Genomic DNA, 18,043 nt, shown 5'->3' with positions numbered 1-18,043 from the left:
TTCACCCGGCATCTTCCCTCCTAACTTTTGAAAAAACTTCTCTGATAGATGGTAAAGGTTTTTTGCCTAGAATCCGACCTCTTACCTTATCCAAGTTATGATTGAGTCCTACAAGAAACACATAAACTCGATCATGTTCCTCTCTTTTCCTATGCCTCACACTATCATTTGGGTAGTCTCATTCATCTTTATAGCAAAGATCTAGCTTTTGTCATAACATCACCCTCTAGTTGTAGTATGTCATGACTTCCCGATGTCCTTGCTTTGATTGCCACAACTTAGATTTTAAATAAAAAATCTATGATGAATTCTCTAGATCTGAATACATGTCACGTACTGCCTCCCAAACATCTTTGGCAGTTGGTGAAAAAAGAAGGGGTTTTCCAATAGCTGGCTCAATTGAGTTGATAAGCCAAGTAATTACCAACGAGTTCTTTGATCTCTATAGTTTTAGATTAGAATCATCTGCTGCTGATTTGCTTACGTCTTCATTTAAATGATTGAGTTTACCTCTGCCATCTATTGCTAACTTCATAGACTAGGCCAATTATAAGTAATTTTTTTCATTCAATTTGTGAATGGTAAGTTGAAATGAAGAATGTGATGTTGAAAAATCTGTACCACTGTTTACTATAGTGGTTTTAGACTGTACATTTTATGTAATTACTTGTGAGAAAGATGAAGGTTTATTTACCCTGATCATAATAATTTTTGCCATTAAAGCTTAAAAGCTTAAATGATAAAGAGCCAAAGCTCTGATACCATAGAATTTTTATAGGAGAATAAAAGCTTTACTATCTTTTTATTATTTAATAATAGAAGTTGAATAATATATTTATATCCAAAATAGTGCTGATAGAAGTCTATCATAATCTATTAGATTGCATAAAGATAGGAAATGTTAAAAGAATAGGAACCTGCACTCACATAAAAATAGGAACCACTAACATACTTCCCTAACAAACTTATTCAAATTTAAATTTGAATTTGAAATAGAAACTAATTATCCTTATCTTCAATACATCATTGAAACCACTATCACTTTATAACAAACAACTAAATTATCATCCAAATTTTGGTTTTATGCTTATCAAACAACCATATATTTAATCAATCATATGCCTACTGTTGTTTTTCATCATAGCTCCCCTTTTGAGATGTTATTTGGATCCTCCCTAATTATTACATATTTTAGTGTTTTTTTATATGGTTGTTTTAGTCTTCTCAAGCCTTATAATAGCCCCAAATTACAGGCTAAAATTATGAAATATATGTTTCTTGGATATGCTATAAAATGTAAAGGCTATTTGTGCTATCATATGCCAACAATGAGAATATTTGTATCTAGGCATGTTATATTTGATGAGCAATAATTTTCATATACAGAATTATTGTTTACACCTTCAAACACACTCCCATCAACATCATCATGTTTGTTGTCCCCTTGTCCAATGCCTATAGTTATTACATAAAACTTAATTATCTCAACCATCCCAGATTCTCCTTCTCACCTTTCTACTACTCATACACCTACCTTATCTGTAGTCTCTATTAGTCCTCAATCTATTACTGCTCCACTTTCAACCTCTCCTCTACTCCCTATAGCATCTAATCTTATTATACATTCTGATTTCGAATATCATGAGTTTATTATTGATAATTTACAAGTGGTGTTGTTCATTCCTCCATTTAATCTTTGTTCGATACATATTAGAAGTAAAAGTGAGATTATTAAAAGGAAGACTCTCATAGCCAGTATACAGGATTCTAAGGCACTTATTTGACTGTGGTTGAACCAACTAATTACAAGGCTGCCATCAAAATTCTTGTATGGTTAAAGGCTATAAAAAAAGAAGTTCATGTCTTACATGTTCAAAGCACTTAGCATTTAGTTTCATTGCCAGTAAACAGGAATCTAGTTTACTGTTAGTGGATTTTTAAGGTGAAGAGACATTCTGATAGTTCTTGTACAAGGCACAAAGCAAGGTTTGCTAAAGGTTTTAGTCAAGAACCTAGATTGAACTGTGGGGAGACGTTTAGTCCTATGGTGAAACCTACCACAGTTCGATTAGTTCTAACTTTTGTTGCACATTTCAACTAGTCTTTGCAATAATTAGATGTCAAAAATGCATTTTTACATGGTATTCTTCAAGAGAAAGTTTATATGTCTCAACCTCCTAGTTTTGAAAATCTCAATCATCCTTATCTCGTATGTAAACTACATACATCTCTATATGGGTTAAAACAGGCTCCTTGGGTTTGGAATGACAAGTTTACTCAGTTCCTTCCTTATTTGGGTTTTGAAACCACTTACTCTAATTCTTTATTATTTGTCAAACATGTTAGTCATGAGATTATGGTGTTACTTCTCTATGTGGATGATATCATTATCACCGGGAGTGTGTCTAGTTTAATTCAGCAAGTTATTAGTGCTCTAACTACTAAGTTTGGTCTCACAAATTTAGGATTCCTCTAATATTTTTTAGGAATCCAAATTACTCGAATTGCTACTAGTTTGTTTCACAAACCAAATATATTGAGGACTTATTGGCTAAATCTAAAATGAGCGAGGCTAAAACTTGTGATACTCTATGTCTCCTTTACCATAAACTACTCAAAGATGATGAGGAGCCTTATTCAAATCCTTAGTTGTACAGAAGCATTATAGGGGCTCTGCAATACCTCACTTTCACAAGGCCAAATATTGCTTTCTTTGTGCATTAGGTATGCTAGCATATGTAGCACCCCATGATATCTCACTTTACTACTGTTAAAAGAATATTACGATACCTAAAGGGCACTATGAAGTTTGGTCTCTTATATATTAGAGGAGATTTATAGTTAAAAGCCTTTAGTGATGTTGATTGGGCAAAGGACTTTAATGACAAGAGATCTACTACTAGTTTGGTGGTCTTTTTAGGTAATAATCCAATTCTGTAGTCCTCTAAGAAGCAATAAACTATTTCTCGATCTTCTACCGAAGTGCTTTATCATTCACCTCAATTAAGTTGAATTGGATAAAACAGCTATTAGCGTTTTTGCACATTTCATTACCTAGTGTACCTGTTCTTTTTTGTGACAATATGTTAGCAATTGCCTTGTCTTTCAATTGTGTTCAGCATCAAAAGACTAAGCACATCGAAATGGATATTCATTTTGTTTGTGAAAGAGTATCAAGAAAACAACTCTCAGTGCAGTTTGTGTCCTCCCAAAAGCAATTTGTTGATATCCTTAACAAGGGGCTAAGTGCTCCTCTGTTCCACACATATTATTGCAATTTCATATTTAGTTTTTCACTCCTTAATCCTGTGAAGAGATGTTAGAGTATACTACTTCAAATTGTGATACTTGTCATAATTTTATAGTAGATAATTAGTTAATTAGTAAAAGTTTGTTAGCCTGTTATTAAAGACTAAAGACTTATAAGCAAGTATCTCGTGTAATCAACATTATGCAGTAATAATTCTAATCAAGTATTTTCTTCTTTCTCTTTCTCTCTTTTGTTTTTCCTTTTTACATGATATTGATATAATCTACATAGTTATACTTTTGTTAATCAATTGGTAAAAATTAATAGGATCATGACAGTTATGATAAAGACTGAAAATCATAATTGTTTTTATAACCAACAATCTAGAAAAGATTGAGCTATGAGCTAACGTTGTTCTCTGAGGATTTTTACTGGCCCAAGATTCATTTAATTTGAGAATATTAGCTTTAAATTTTCCTTATATCTTTTAATCAATTTCCAATCTATTTTTATACTTTAAGTAAATTGTTTCTCATTTATCTTTATAGTTTAATCTATTTTTCAATAAACTATTTTATTAAATACTTTTATATAAAATGATAAAAATATCCTCATATAAAAGACTTAAATATAATTTAATTTATTTAAAGAAATAAATTTATATTAAGAAAAAAAGAATTTGCCAATTTGTGCTAAAATATGTTTTTCCTTTTAATATTTATTTTTTAAATAAATCAGCTTTTGAGCTTTATCATGTGATGGAATTTCATTAAACTTAAATGAAAATGTTATTATTTTGATAACAAAATATTATTTTAATTTATTTTTTTATTAAAAAAAAATTAAAATAATTACACTATTGAACATCTTTAAAACTTTAAAATTATGAGTTCGCGAAGTGTTGACAGCTCATGGTCTCCACTTGTTAAAACTTGGACAATGAAACGAAGCCACTAGGAGGGTGAGAAAATTAATTGAATTATTTAAAATATTCATGAAAAAATAATTCAAAATTAATTAAATCTAATGCTTTTATTTTATTTTATAATTTTATTTAGGAAATTAAAAAATAAAAATCAGTTCAGTTTCAAAAATCAAAACTGAAAAAGCCAAAATCAAACCTCTGAAAAAACACTTACAAAAAACTAAAAGCTCGTTTTAGATTAAAAGCTCACTAAATCAAATTCTACCTTAATTAAAATTTTTATGGATTAAATTGAATTTATTTAATTTTTTAAAATACAAAAATAAATCAAACCAATCACCCTCGTCAACCGAAGATTGGTCTTCCACTGTCGTCTCCCAGGTCTCCGCCATGCCTTTCGGTGGCTATTGACTTTTGGAGGACTCCATTTTTATCGTAATAAAACTAGATAATTAGCGTATTTTATAGCAAAATCTTTTACAATATATATATATATATATAGCGTATTTTATAGGGAAAAAAATTAATTATGGGTTTAAAGTTTGATGCATAATTTTAATAACAGAGATTAAGAATGATGTGTTAACAAATGTTAAAAATAGATCTTATTGCTAACTAAAATTAAGTCATGAAGTTAAGAAATAAATACAAATTAAAATGTTTGATTTTATGCTGTGGCAAGCCCTTTATTTTTTTTTTCACTTGATTACAACATAGTTTTTTTTACAAGAAGACTAATAAATTAAATTCTATCGAAAGAAACTAATTTGATAATATAAGTCTTTTTTCTATTAATATCTTTAATTTCAAAAATAAATCTAGCCTTTTGTTCTAGCCAAAAGCGCAATCCTAGTAGCTACGCACACCTAGTCCATATAAAAGCTTGAAAAAATCCTATGGCTAGGCTCTCTGAAAAAGCGCTAAGACTATAGTGTTTTTTTTTTAAAAAAAAAAAAGAAAGGAAAAAAACAAAAAGGTTCATTTCTTCTTGTTTTAAGTTTTGATCTTTTAATTTTCAATCTATTAAAAATAATGAAATCATTGTGTTTTTTTAAATAAAATCAAACACTTCTTCAATGTCAAGATTTTTTTAGAAGATAATAACTTTATAAAAAATAAATTTAAATAAATTTAAAGTTTAATTTTTAATAAATATAATAATGAAGGAAGAAATTAAAAAATTAAAAAACCCAATGTTAATCTATTATAATTTATCTCATGATCAACAGTAAAATCAAGAGCTCATTTAGATTCATTTTTAATTTAATTTTAATAAGCTACATGCAGTTGACTTTAATTGAGGGGGCGGCGGACGGGAGGTTTATGAAACGCCTGAGATGACATTAAGTCAATATGGGGTATTTTAGAATTCCAAGATAGTTTGATAAAAGTCTATGGAAAGTAAGCCATTTTGAATGCAACAATTATCGAGAATAGTAGTTGTTTTTAAAAATCATGTCACTCTTAATCTAATTCAATTAATAAATATTAAAAATTTAATTTAAAACTAGTGAAAATTTAATGGATATTAAATAAGATTCAAGATTAAATGATTCATAAAAAATAGGTTATCAAAGACATAATAAAATTTTATTTTTAACACATTTAATATTATTATAAAGATTTTATCATTATAAAGATTTTAATGAAACAATTTTAATCATATCTTAAAACATCATTAAACATGATTATAATTTATTAAGTATTTTGTTTAAAGTTAATTATGATTTTATTTGGTTTTATTTTAATATATAGTTAGAATTATCTTGTTAAAATATCTATAATGGTACTAGGTATATTAAAAATAAATTTGATATGTTTTTGATGATTTATTCTTTCTTTCTTTCTTTTTTCCTTCATTTCTCTTTCTTGCTACATCATTTTATATTATCTTTTTTTCTTGATCATTGAATTTTGAATCATAAATCTTGTCTTTTAACTATTAGATCTTTATAAGATTTTAAATTTATTTTTATTTAGGTTAATTATTTTTCAAAAAAAATCTTAAAACATGACTAAATAAGCATTATTTCAAAAAGTAGATACACGCAAAAATATATTCTGAAACTTCCCTATTATTCTAAATAACAGTTGTATGTAGAAATAATATTTTTAAATATATTTATATTCAAACTATGCTATTTTTTAAATATTTGTTTTAATTTGTGTTATTGTTTCAAAACTTGTAGTATTGTTTTTAGCAATGTTTCAAAATATTTTTTGATTTTTAAAATTTATTTTTAACATCATTTTATTAAAATTTAAAAAAATATATACAAAATTAATCTGAAATAAAAAAATTTAAAATTTTTTAGATTTATTTTAAAATATTTTTGAAATGAAAAGAAAGGAAGATCTTTCACTTACCTGCCGAGTAATGAAAGTCAGAATAAAGTACCTATACTTGTGTGTTTCCGCGCGTGCGTGTATTCCGTGTCCGCAACCAAAACGTGAGTTTTGACCACGACCACAGCCACAGCCAGAGCCAGCCAACATTGATTGATTGTTCTGTTCAAAGCACAACCAATAACTAACTTTATACAAGTCCAACATGTGATTGAACAAGGTGGTTTTCAAAGCCGCACACAAAAATGGGCAATAACCTGCTCTTCTCTTCCTCTCTCTGCCCCTGCTTCTTCTTCTTCTTCTTCACCATTTTATCCATTCATCCAGTTTCAGCCGCTTCTTCATGTCCCGTAGATCTCAGCTACGTCCAAACTGTGCCGTGGGACACATCGCTGTGCCGTCAACCTGATGGATTAGAACATTGCTGCCAGACTCTTCTAAGTGTCTTGGGCATGGGAATTGCCCAACACTTAAGAGAGACCTCCATGTTTCAATTTCCTAATTCAAATGCTTCATCTGCTTGCTTATCTGATTTTCAAGCCAAACTTGCCACCTTGTCGATAGACCCATCATTAGTCCCTTCTTGCTTCAAGGACTCGAGTCAATTTGTTAGTAGCACTTCTAGTTGTGTTGGAATCGTTACTACACAGGATTGGATTGAGAAGGTTGGTCCAATGACCCCATTAAACACGGCTTGCAGAGGCGATTTTTCAGAACTAACGAGGTGCAGCTCATGTCTTGATGCAGGGCAGAAGATAAATTCTCAGTTAACGAGTCTAGACCCAAATGTCACCGCCACCTCCAAGTGCTTCTACTATACTTGTTTATATGCTGCTGGGATTGTGAGCGAGCTTGGTCCCCTGGATGCCACAACAGCTGCCTGCACCCTAGCCTTGCCATTGGCTAACTCAGGTACTAAAAAGCCAGCCAAGAGCAAAAATAAGTTACTCAAGCTCGTATTTGGGCTATTGGGCTCTTTGATTGGTGTCTTGCTTGCTTTTGGACTAATCACCATGTATAGAAAATGGGACAGGAAGAGGAAGGTCAGTGCTTCACATGAAAGATTTGTCAGCAGTTTCAAGGCCAGCATGCTGCCTAACTCTGGTGCAAAATGGTTTCATTTATCAGAACTTGAACGAGCCACACAAGGGTTCTCTCAAAGGAATTTCATAGGCCAAGGAGCTTATGGCGTTGTGTACAAAGGAACTCTAGCAGATGGCACCTTGGTTGCAGTGAAACAAATGCATGATTTGGATTCACAGGGTGATGAAGACTTCTCCAATGAGGTTGAGATCATAAGCAAAATAAGGCACAGGAATCTTCTCTCTCTGCGAGGATGCTGTGTTACAAGTGATAACTTGAAAGGTAAAAGGAGATACCTTGTTTATGATTTCATGTCTAATGGTAGCCTCGGCGACCATTTATCCAATGACCATAGCAGGAAGCAATTAACTTGGCCTCAGCGTAAGAATATCATTCTGGACGTGGCCAAAGGACTTGCTTACTTGCACTATGGTATCAAACCTGCCATTTATCACCGTGACATTAAGGCGACTAACATACTCTTGGACTTGGAAATGAAAGCAAAAGTTGCAGATTTTGGGTTAGCTAAGCAAAGTTTAGATGGCCAGTCTCATCTCACCACAAGAGTAGCCGGCACACACGGTTACTTGGCACCTGAATATGCTCTATATGGGCAACTGACAGAGAAAAGTGATGTTTACAGTTTTGGAATTGTGATTCTTGAAATCATGAGTGGCAGGAAGGTGATTGATACATCAAACTCATCATTCCTTTTGATTACAGATTGGGCTTGGACACTAGCGAAATCAGGAAAGTCACAGGAAATTCTCGACGAGTCGATAAGGGATCAGGGACCCAAAGGGGTAATGGAGAGATTTGTTCTTGTTGGCATTCTCTGTGCTCACGTGATGGTAGCTTTCAGACCAACCATTGCCGATGCTCTAAAAATGCTAGAGGGCGACATTGACATCCCCAGGTTACCAGAAAGGCCATTGCCGCTCGGTCACGAGTCATTCAGACCTTCATGGAAGGAAAGTTCGTATACAACGGAGATATCAAGAACCAGCAGCTCAAGCAGGAGAGTAATGTAGATTTTCCTACATTGATTAGGTCAGCAAGGACATTGTTTTTTAATCCCCGCCAACCTTGGAATTTTCAACTCAGGCCCGTCAAATGTGGCTGCTCTTTTGCATCTTGGAATACCTTATCATTCTACTTACTTTTACATCACTACCAATGTAATTAAAACATTTCTTTTTTCTATATCAAAACAGAATGTGGTTTCATTTATTGATCCCTTTCCTTTTTCCCTTATGGGGGAAAATAAGTACTGGGGAAATGCTGCTTTTTTCCAACCTCATGCGTGCGTTCTACATTACTTGTTGCAATATACCTTCGCTCTATCAAGGAAAAATTAACATCTCATATTATGTTCCTGATAGCTGTCATGGCCGAGGGTTGAGCGTGATTTCTGCCACTCCAAACAGCAGAATAGGAGCTTTCCTCGCAAAACTTCCAGCAGCAGCATGTTCCCTGACTGAAGATCAGAGTATAACTTTTTGATTCACCTGCTTCATTTCACCAGTTTCCTTCTTTGGCTCTGCGAAGTCATGCCACATTTAGAGAACTACTAGAGACTATCGATTAAAATTTCAGCAGCTCAGAGTGCTGACTGATAACATCATGTTAGGCCCAAATGAATAAAAATCATATAGGTTCTGATCCCATAGTCATATCACCAGAAACAAAACCATACAATCTGTCATTAACAAACGATATCATAAATCTTAAATAACTTGCACTTGCGTCTGCACATGACAAAAAAAACAGGTTGTAACAAAACATTGTTGGTCATGGATGCATGGAAAATAATTTAACATTAGTTCCAACATTCAAGCAAACCAAGAGGCATGCTTTCTACCAAAGCCTTAAAAAAATCTCAAGGCATTCCATAAGTGCCGGACAACAGCGACCCATCTCAATGTTTTTATACTTAAGTTAAGCATGTCCCAAATTGAGAGCATTTTGAAATTGTTTAGATAAATAGTCTGCTTCCAAAAAATTGCATGAAATTAACCAATAGCAAAGAACTTTAACAAAGTTCTAAAGTAGAGCTGCCCGATAGATAGGGATGCAGTACATGCATGTGAAATTCAACGCAGAGATTGTCCAATAGGCAAATTCCCTTCTATCTTAAGGCACTTGGGTTTAAACATTAAATTCATCTCAACTGCCCAAGTCATGGAGAACAAAGATTGTCAATCTATCTAATGGCTTTCTACTGTTTCTATTTTTGAACAGAAGTTACAATCCTCTTCTCTCTCTCAATTTTTTGTGACTGAGCCCTCCGCAGGCACTTGTTCTCATTCTCTCTTTACAGGCGTTGATGCTGTTCCATAGTCCAGTTCCGCTAAAGAAAGTTCAGTTGTAATCAGAAAATTTTAGGGGGCAAAAAAAAAATAAAGAAGCAAAACCAGGACATTAATAATATGCAGAACTGCAGCATTGCAACACAAAAAAAAAATGAAAAATGAAAAATGAAAAGAATGAAAAGAAAAGAAAAAAGAAAGTAAGGAAGGAAGGAAAAGAGTAAAACCCATGTGCGAAAACTGGCCTATGCACTTGATACCAAGCACTATACAGGCATTGCAACTCTGAATCTCATTGTTGATGGATAAACATAACAAACAGATTTAAGCTCATCCGAAATGGTTCACCACTCCCATAAAGGGTCATTGACGAGGACATTTATTTTCTCCTGAAGAAATTTTAGTACATCTTCTCTTCCTTCTTTTATAAGCAATTGTCTTAACCTCCCAAATGTCACACCTGAAGGCCGAATTCCCTTTTCTATCATCTCTTCCAATAAGACACAAGCCTGAGTGACATCACCCTTCTCGCAGAGTCCATTTATAAGAACTTGAAAAGTGTGCATGCTTGGCATAAACCGCTTCAACTTCATGTACTTCCACACTTTAAGTGCCTTTTTTAGCTCATCCCTCTCACAAAACATTTTTATCATCATAGTATATGTATCTGCATCTGGCTCGCATACCTTGATCATCCTGAGAAATACCCTATAAGCCTCATCAGTCTCTCCACGGCCAATCAAACTGCTCAGAATGATATTGAAGGTCCTTGAATTGGGCATCACACCCTTGCAATCCATTTCATTTAAGACTCTGTAGACGTTTTTAAGCCTGTTTGCTTTACAAAAAGCACCAATCAAAGCATTATAAACTGCAACATCAGCCTCGATTCCATTATTTTCCATCTCTAGGAAGGTGCTGACAGCATCCTCAATCCGATTCTCTATTCCGTATGTATGAACCAGAACACTATAAATGAAAGGAGTTGGCTTGCAAACTGTAGAGTCCATTTCATTGACAATTCCAAGGGCTTCATCAACCCTCCCCGCCTTGCAAAGCACATCTACCATGATACCATAAGTCACGATATCAGGTCTACAACCATTGCTGACCATTTCTCTAAAAATCTCCCTTGCTTTAGGCAGATTTGGATCCTTTCCCCATCCTTCAAGCAATATACTATAAGTTTTTGAGTCCGGAACAAACTGGTCCTTCATACTGTCAAAGATCTCTTGAGCCTTCCTCACATTCTTAGACTTACATAAAGCACTAAGCAACCCATTAAACGCTGCTAAATTTGGAGGCACATCATACTTATCCATGATATTAAACGTGTAAACAGCCTCCTCCACCTTCTGAGCTCTAGCATACTTTCTCATAATAATACAAAAGGTCTCAACATTTACCATTCTCTTACTCTTCATAGCCTTCACAACATCCCACATTAGCTGATACTGCCTTATCTTAGCTAGAGAATCAATCACAATATGGAAAGCCTTAACACTATGGTTATAATGCCGTTGTTTCTCGGCCCATTCGAAGAATCGATAAGCCACCATCCCAGCATTTTCAAACTTCTTAAGGACATCCTCCACTATCTGTTCTGAAACCCTAACCCCACTTTGATCAAGGGCAGTATCAAGTGTGACTACCGAAGAAGACATCATAATTTTACATATTGTTTTCGTTGTATCACTTGTTTCACTTGACATGTATCTTCTCTTTAGCATTTTATTAAATCCCGAATATAATTTATTCGAGTTATTATAAATTCTGCTCATCTCTGTTAAACCCAAAATCTACCTGAAGCAAACACCCACAAAACCGTAATTAATTTTTTTTTCTTTATCTGATACATCTGTCATTCAATGGAGTGTAAACATATGTTTTCAAGGGTAAGAAAAAAATTTTAAACAAGCAATTAAGAGAGGAAACTATAAGTAACGTAAGTAATAATGAATTTAGAAAACGATAAGATTTACCGTGCTTGGAGACCGCTAAAGCTCTGTGACTACTGCTAAGCTAGCTGTTGTTTCATTTCCGCCACTGAATCACTCTCAACGGTAGAGGAGATGAACGATTCTGGTACTGCTATATACTTTACTTACATTGAAGGGCATTTCGTGCTCTGTTTATCAACTTAAACGAGGCCCATCGGAAAAATTCACCCGAGCCTTGATTTTATTTGGGCTCCCCTGATAAGAAAATAAAAATAAAAATAAAGAGAGAGAGAGAGAATTCAATTTGGGCTTTTATCTTTTGATTGAGTTCGCGCAAGACATCCTCGAACCAAAAATTATTATTTTTATCCAATTTAAAACCCTATAAATATAAATATATATTTATGATCCGAGAATATAAAAATTATAAAATCCCTCTATATTTTTAATTACTATGAAATCTGTATAAAAGTATAAAAGTACCCCATGAATACAAAAAAATTTCTTTTATCTTTTCTAAGGTCAGATATATATTTTAATTATATATGAAAATGGAAAGAACAAAAACAAAAAACCTTATCTAGCACCCCAATATTTTTTTATCCTAGAGATAAAAAAATATTTTTATTATTTAAAAATTTATGAAAAATAAAAAAATATTAGGTCAATAGCACTAAATTTTATTAATTTTAAAAATAATCTTTTTTACTATATATAAAAAAACAAAAAAAAAACTTAAATACTCCTAAACAATCTTTTAATAACTGATAAGGAAGCGGAAAAACCAAAATAAAAAAGACTTAAATACTCCAAAACTCAAATCCAATCCTATTAGATTTTGGGTATTCATGTTCTTGCTAGTATGAGAAGAAGAATAAGAGAAACTAACCCTTTTATTTTCATGAATCTAGAATTTTCATTGGAGATAAAGAGGAAAATGGGAAATGGGCTAAAACCCTTCTATTTCCATGTTGTTTTTATTGGTTGCTACTGAAAAGTGTACGAATGTAAGGCCGCCATTGAATTTTGAGACAAGTTCATGTCGGGTTTCAGGACAATGTTCATTCCCCACTTGGAATCCAATCTTTTCCCTTCATGTTTTACATTAATTCAACTTAAATTCGAACTATTCATCAAATTTATTATCTAATAAAGTTGGTCGATTTCATCGGGTGTTAGTAAAATTATCATCCTTAGACGTCATCGTATTAGCAAAATCAGAGCATCAGTAATAGTTTTTTCTTTTCCTGCTTTCCCTCTTCTGCCACAATGGCCATCACTCCTCCCCAACCACCATTCAAAACCTCAATAACAGTTATAAAACACTCATCACCGTCAATATAGCAGCCTAAACTCCTTTTAAACTCATATCCAACAACTACCTCTCCTGGAGATTACAGTTTCACACCCTATTCATTGGGAATGACCTTCTACGTTATGTTGGTGGATCAAAACCATGTCTCACTGCCACCATCACTCAAAATACCACCACCAGCCATAATCCAGCATGTACTCTCTGAATTAGACAAGATCAGCTCATACTCAATGCCCTCATTGGCTCCCTCTCCCCAACTATTATTCCTTTCATTGCTGAATACACAACATCTTGTGAAGCATGGAATATCTTGGCCAACACATACGCCAAGCCATCTCGCGGACGCGTCAAGCAAGTTAAAACCCAACTGAAGCAACTTACCAGAGGTTCTGAAAGTGTCTCTGAATTTATGTAGAACATCAAAGCCTGATCTAATGAACTAAACCTTATTGGAGTCCCACTTGATATAGAGGATCTTATAGAAAAAGTTCTTGACAGCCTTGGAGATGGCTACAAGGAACTTGTTCGAGTAGTTCAAGCCCGAGATTCACCAATTACCTTTGAAGAACTTCATGAAAAATTGCTCAACTTTGAAGCATCCTTAAAATTATCAAAGCCAGAATCATCTCCCTTCCCAGTCACTATGAATCTAACCAGTCGCAACACATAAAGCTGGCACTCTCACTCAAGCTTTAAAAACAACTCCTAGCATCCCTTCAACCACAATGTCAGTCGGTATTCAACACCACCAACTAGCAGACCACCTTTTTCTCTTGGCAATCGTCCTTCTCGTCCATAACTGAGATACTGCTAAATCTGTAGAATTCAAGGCTGTACTGCCAAAAGGTGTCCCTTATTTCAGCTAGTTCTTATTTACTCGACCAACACCAACTCCACTCCTCATCCAAATCATCTTATTTCACCCTGGCAACCACAACCACACTATGAAACGAATTCATCTCTCTCTTTAACATGGATTGTGGATATTAGAGCATCTCATCATGTTACCTATGATCTCACCAACCTCTCCCTACACACTCCCTATAATGGCTTGGATGACATCATGATTGTAGATGGCTCGAGCCTTCCTATCACCCATACTGGTTCCATCTCTTTTACAACATAATTTTCAGTTAAATAATGTTTTTTGTGTTCCTGCAATGAAAAAGAATCTAATTTCCGTTAAATAGTTTTGTGTTACAAACAATGTCTCGATTGAATGCTCACCACATTTTTTTCTTATGCAGGACCTTCGCACGAGAGCTGCACTCCCAAAGCTTTACATAAACATCTTTAAGTTAAGCCTCTCTCATGATAAAACGAAAAAAGAAGGAAGGAAGGAAGGAAGCTATTAGTACGGTGATTATGTGATGGTGATCAATCACACGGCGCCCCTTGAAAATAAGGCATGCCTGGTTATTAATTTGTGTTCCAACTAGCCTAACAATTTTTGACAATTGGGAGAAAACGGCTACAGCTTAGCCTAGTGGAGGAGGATGGTCAAACCATCATGTCATGACATAAATAAAGAAAGAAAGAAAGAAAATGACGAAACTCTTTGTGCAACCCATGGAAACCGCACGTTGGCAATCCACACAGTCCACTTAACTTTTAGCCATGACGTGCTGCTGGTGGCCATATGTTCAATGACTTGTCATCGAAAGTCTCTGTGGCCTTTTCTTCCGGCCGTCATGCATGCTCGCTGGGGCTGGGGCTGGCGCTGGCATTTGCTTGACAGAGAAGTTTATTCTTTTCTTAATGGATTATTATTTATATAAAAAAGTCCCTTAGAATCTCGATATTTTTTTAAAGGCAAGAAGACGTTGATCATAAACTCTTCATAAATCATATCTTGCCTGCCCCGTCAATGGCAATTTAAAATAATATATATATATATATATATATTATTCTCTCAGCTACCAATGAGTATTTGGAAATCATAAAATATTACCAAACGATACATCTTCAAAAATAAATTAATTAATTATTTAATTGATAAATTTAAATTATTTAATTAGAATTAAAATTTATTTTTAGATCAATATATTGGAAACATAATAAGTTAACACATTAATAATCATTATTAAGAAATTAAACTAAAATAATTTAATTAAATATAATTTGATTAAAATATATTGTAGGAATTAAGGACTAAAATATAATTACTATATGAATTATATTTCTAGGCCTAGAAAAATTAAATAAGCATTTAATTGAGTTAATTTGTAAAATTATCCTGAATTAATATGTGAGTATGATTCAGAAAGCAAATTGATATTTGTCAATTTATAAAAATTGTTAGATTTCTCTATAAATAGTAAATTATACCTCTTATTTTTATAAGTTGTTGTCTGTTAGACAAAAATATATATAAATACAAAATTAAAACTAACATTCTAAACATAACAATTTCTCTTTCATAAATAGGAATTTAGGAGATTTCTTATATATAATTTGTGCAAATTGTTATTGGAGGCCATATAAATTAATTAATTATTTAATTAATAAAATTTAAATTATTTAATTAGTATTAAAATTTATTTTTAGATCAATATATTAGAAACATAATGAGTTAACACATTAATAATCATTATTAAAAAATTAAACTAAAATAATTTAATTAAATATAACTTGATTAAAATATATTTTAGGAATTAAGGACTAAAATATAATTACTATATGAATTATATTTCTAGGCCTAGAAAAATTAAATAAACATTTAATTGAGTTCATTTCTAAAATTATCCTGAATTAATATGTGAGTATGATTTAGGAAGCAAATTGATATTTGTCAATTTATAAGATTTTTCATATTTCTCTATAAATAGTAAGTTATACCTCTTATTTTTATAAGTTGTTGTCTGTTAGACAAAAATATATATAAATAAAAAATTAAAACTAACATTCTAGACATAACAATTTCTCTCTCATAAATAGGAATTTAGGAGATTTTTTATATATAATTTGTGCAAATTGTTATTGAAGGCTAGACAATTAAACGAGATGTGGTTTAAGACAACTCAACTTTGAAAGAATTATTTAAAGTTGAAAAAGATCATATCTTCAAGTAATAAATTTCTAAACAACTCTAAATCTATCAAATTTTATATTTTGTAATTTTTGTATTAGAGTTTTGATGGCATGAGTTAAATATTCCTTTTTCTTTACCGCTATAAGATGTGAAATTAATTAACTCACTTTTGTGATTTCTTTTTATATGCCTAAATAAAATATGTTAATAGAATGTAAAACATCATGTTGTTCATATGAAAATTAAAATTTTCATTTCTAACCCTAAAAAAAAAGAGTATTTACTTATAATTATTTAGCTTAAGTTCATCATTATTTACTCAAGATTGTTATAACTCATTTACTGTTGATGATGCATACAGAGTGGATAAATAAATTTATCCTATAGATTTTGTGAGCAATAAAAACTTTATTTGAGATTTTAATTGCAATATTATGAGTTTAATACACCAAAACATCATAAATTTCATAAATTAACTACTATTTTTTAGTTGTGTAGAGCAATGACAACTTCTAAAAGATTAATTAACTACTATTTTTTAGTTGTGTAGAGGAATGACAACTTCTAAAAGATAAAAAAAAAAAAAATCTATCATTTAATTGATAGAATTTAACTAATCTTAAATCACTATAAAACAAGCTTTTTCTTAAAAGAAATTTGTGAAAACGAGGCTCATTAGCAAAATAAATGATGATTTTCTTGCTAATAATTTAGTTGTTTGTGTAGAAATTTTTTTTATAAAAGATTATTGAGAATGACTTAATTTAGAGTTTTTTTTATGTTTATATTAAATATCTTTAATTTTTAGTATTTATTGTCATATAATAGAATACTACATATAAAAAAATCAAGATGTTTATTTTGTTATAATTATTAAGCTCATTGGAATGGAATACGGTTTCATTTTTTTACTAGTATTTATACAATTGTTTTAGTGTATTTTGTTATAAGAAAAATGTGAAGATGATAAGTATTTTATTTATAAAAAAGTTATGGGTATTTAAAAAAAATAAAAATAGCAAATATATAATGTTTTGAATTTTTCATTAATCATCAGGTTCATAAGATTAACCATTGAGTTTAAAATGTTAAGCCAATTTTATACGATTTGTATGAAAAACATAATTTATAAAAATTTAATAATCACAGTGTTTCTAACCTTTTAAAAAATATTTTTTTAATAATTTTATTTTATTATTTAAATTTAAAAACTGATTAAAATATAAAATCACATTTTGTTATTCTTCACAATAATTCTCTTTTATTTTACGCCGGTAAACCTTTCAATTATAAGAACAGTATTTCATTGTGCATTGTTTAATCGAGTTCACTGTGAAATGCTGAGCTATTTTTTTTTTTACTTTTGCTTTGTTTTTTTAAGTATTTGTTAATGAATATTTTTTTAATTTTTTTTGTTAATATTAATTTTTTTATTTAGTTATCAAACTTTCATGACACAAATTCTAAATTTGACAGGTTAACCTATATTTTTTTATTTTTTAAAAAATTTAGTTTATTAATATTAAATTTTTTTCTATTTAGTTATCAAATTTTCATAACATAGAATTCTATTTAGTTATCAAACTTTCATAATATAGAACTCAGGTTTGACAAGTTAACCTAGTTAATTTAGATTTTTTTTATTTTTCTTCATTAGTTTTTTTCTTCTTGAAGGTTTTTTTTCTTCTTAATTAATTTTTGTTTTGTTTAATTTAGTTCATTAATATTAATTTTTTTCTATTTAGTTATCATATTTTCATGATACGAATCTCAAATTTAATGGGTTAACCTAATTTGATCGGTTAACCCAGTTGATTCAGATCTTTTTTTCTTTTTTTATTAGT

General features: G+C 31.4%; 2 protein-coding genes across 4 annotated transcripts; one reads left to right on the top strand and one right to left on the bottom strand.

Moving 5' to 3' along the window:
• Positions 1-6,700: 6,700 nt before the first annotated feature.
• LOC105116437 (probable receptor-like protein kinase At1g11050) lies at positions 6,701-8,660 on the top strand. The gene has a single exon (XM_011013805.1). The coding sequence runs from the start codon at positions 6,767-6,769 to the stop codon at positions 8,633-8,635; it is 1,869 nt and encodes a 622-aa protein (XP_011012107.1). The 5' UTR covers positions 6,701-6,766; the 3' UTR covers positions 8,636-8,660.
• Positions 8,661-8,783: 123 nt separating this feature from the next.
• Positions 8,784-12,128, bottom strand: LOC105116438 (pentatricopeptide repeat-containing protein At1g77360, mitochondrial-like). 3 transcript variants are annotated; one of them, XM_011013808.1, is made up of 3 exons: positions 11,896-12,128; positions 10,159-11,712; positions 8,784-9,144 (listed from the first exon to the last, which is right to left on the bottom strand). In XM_011013808.1, the coding sequence occupies exon 2, from the start codon at positions 11,692-11,694 to the stop codon at positions 10,258-10,260; it is 1,437 nt and encodes a 478-aa protein (XP_011012110.1). In that variant the 5' UTR covers positions 11,695-11,712; positions 11,896-12,128; the 3' UTR covers positions 8,784-9,144; positions 10,159-10,257. The 3 variants fall into 3 exon arrangements, with proteins under 3 accessions (XP_011012110.1, XP_011012109.1, XP_011012108.1); XM_011013807.1 differs by having other exon boundaries at positions 10,141-11,716; positions 11,896-12,127; XM_011013806.1 differs by having other exon boundaries at positions 10,159-11,716; positions 11,896-12,127.
• Positions 12,129-18,043: the final 5,915 nt, after the last annotated feature.

The sequence above is a fragment of the Populus euphratica genome, unplaced genomic scaffold (assembly GCF_000495115.2).
Source record: "Populus euphratica unplaced genomic scaffold, PopEup_1.0 scaffold951.1, whole genome shotgun sequence".
In the NCBI taxonomy this organism is placed as follows: Eukaryota; Viridiplantae; Streptophyta; class Magnoliopsida; order Malpighiales; family Salicaceae; genus Populus; species Populus euphratica.
Note: the sequence above shows the minus strand (reverse complement) of the source record. Positions and strands in the feature narration are given on the sequence as shown.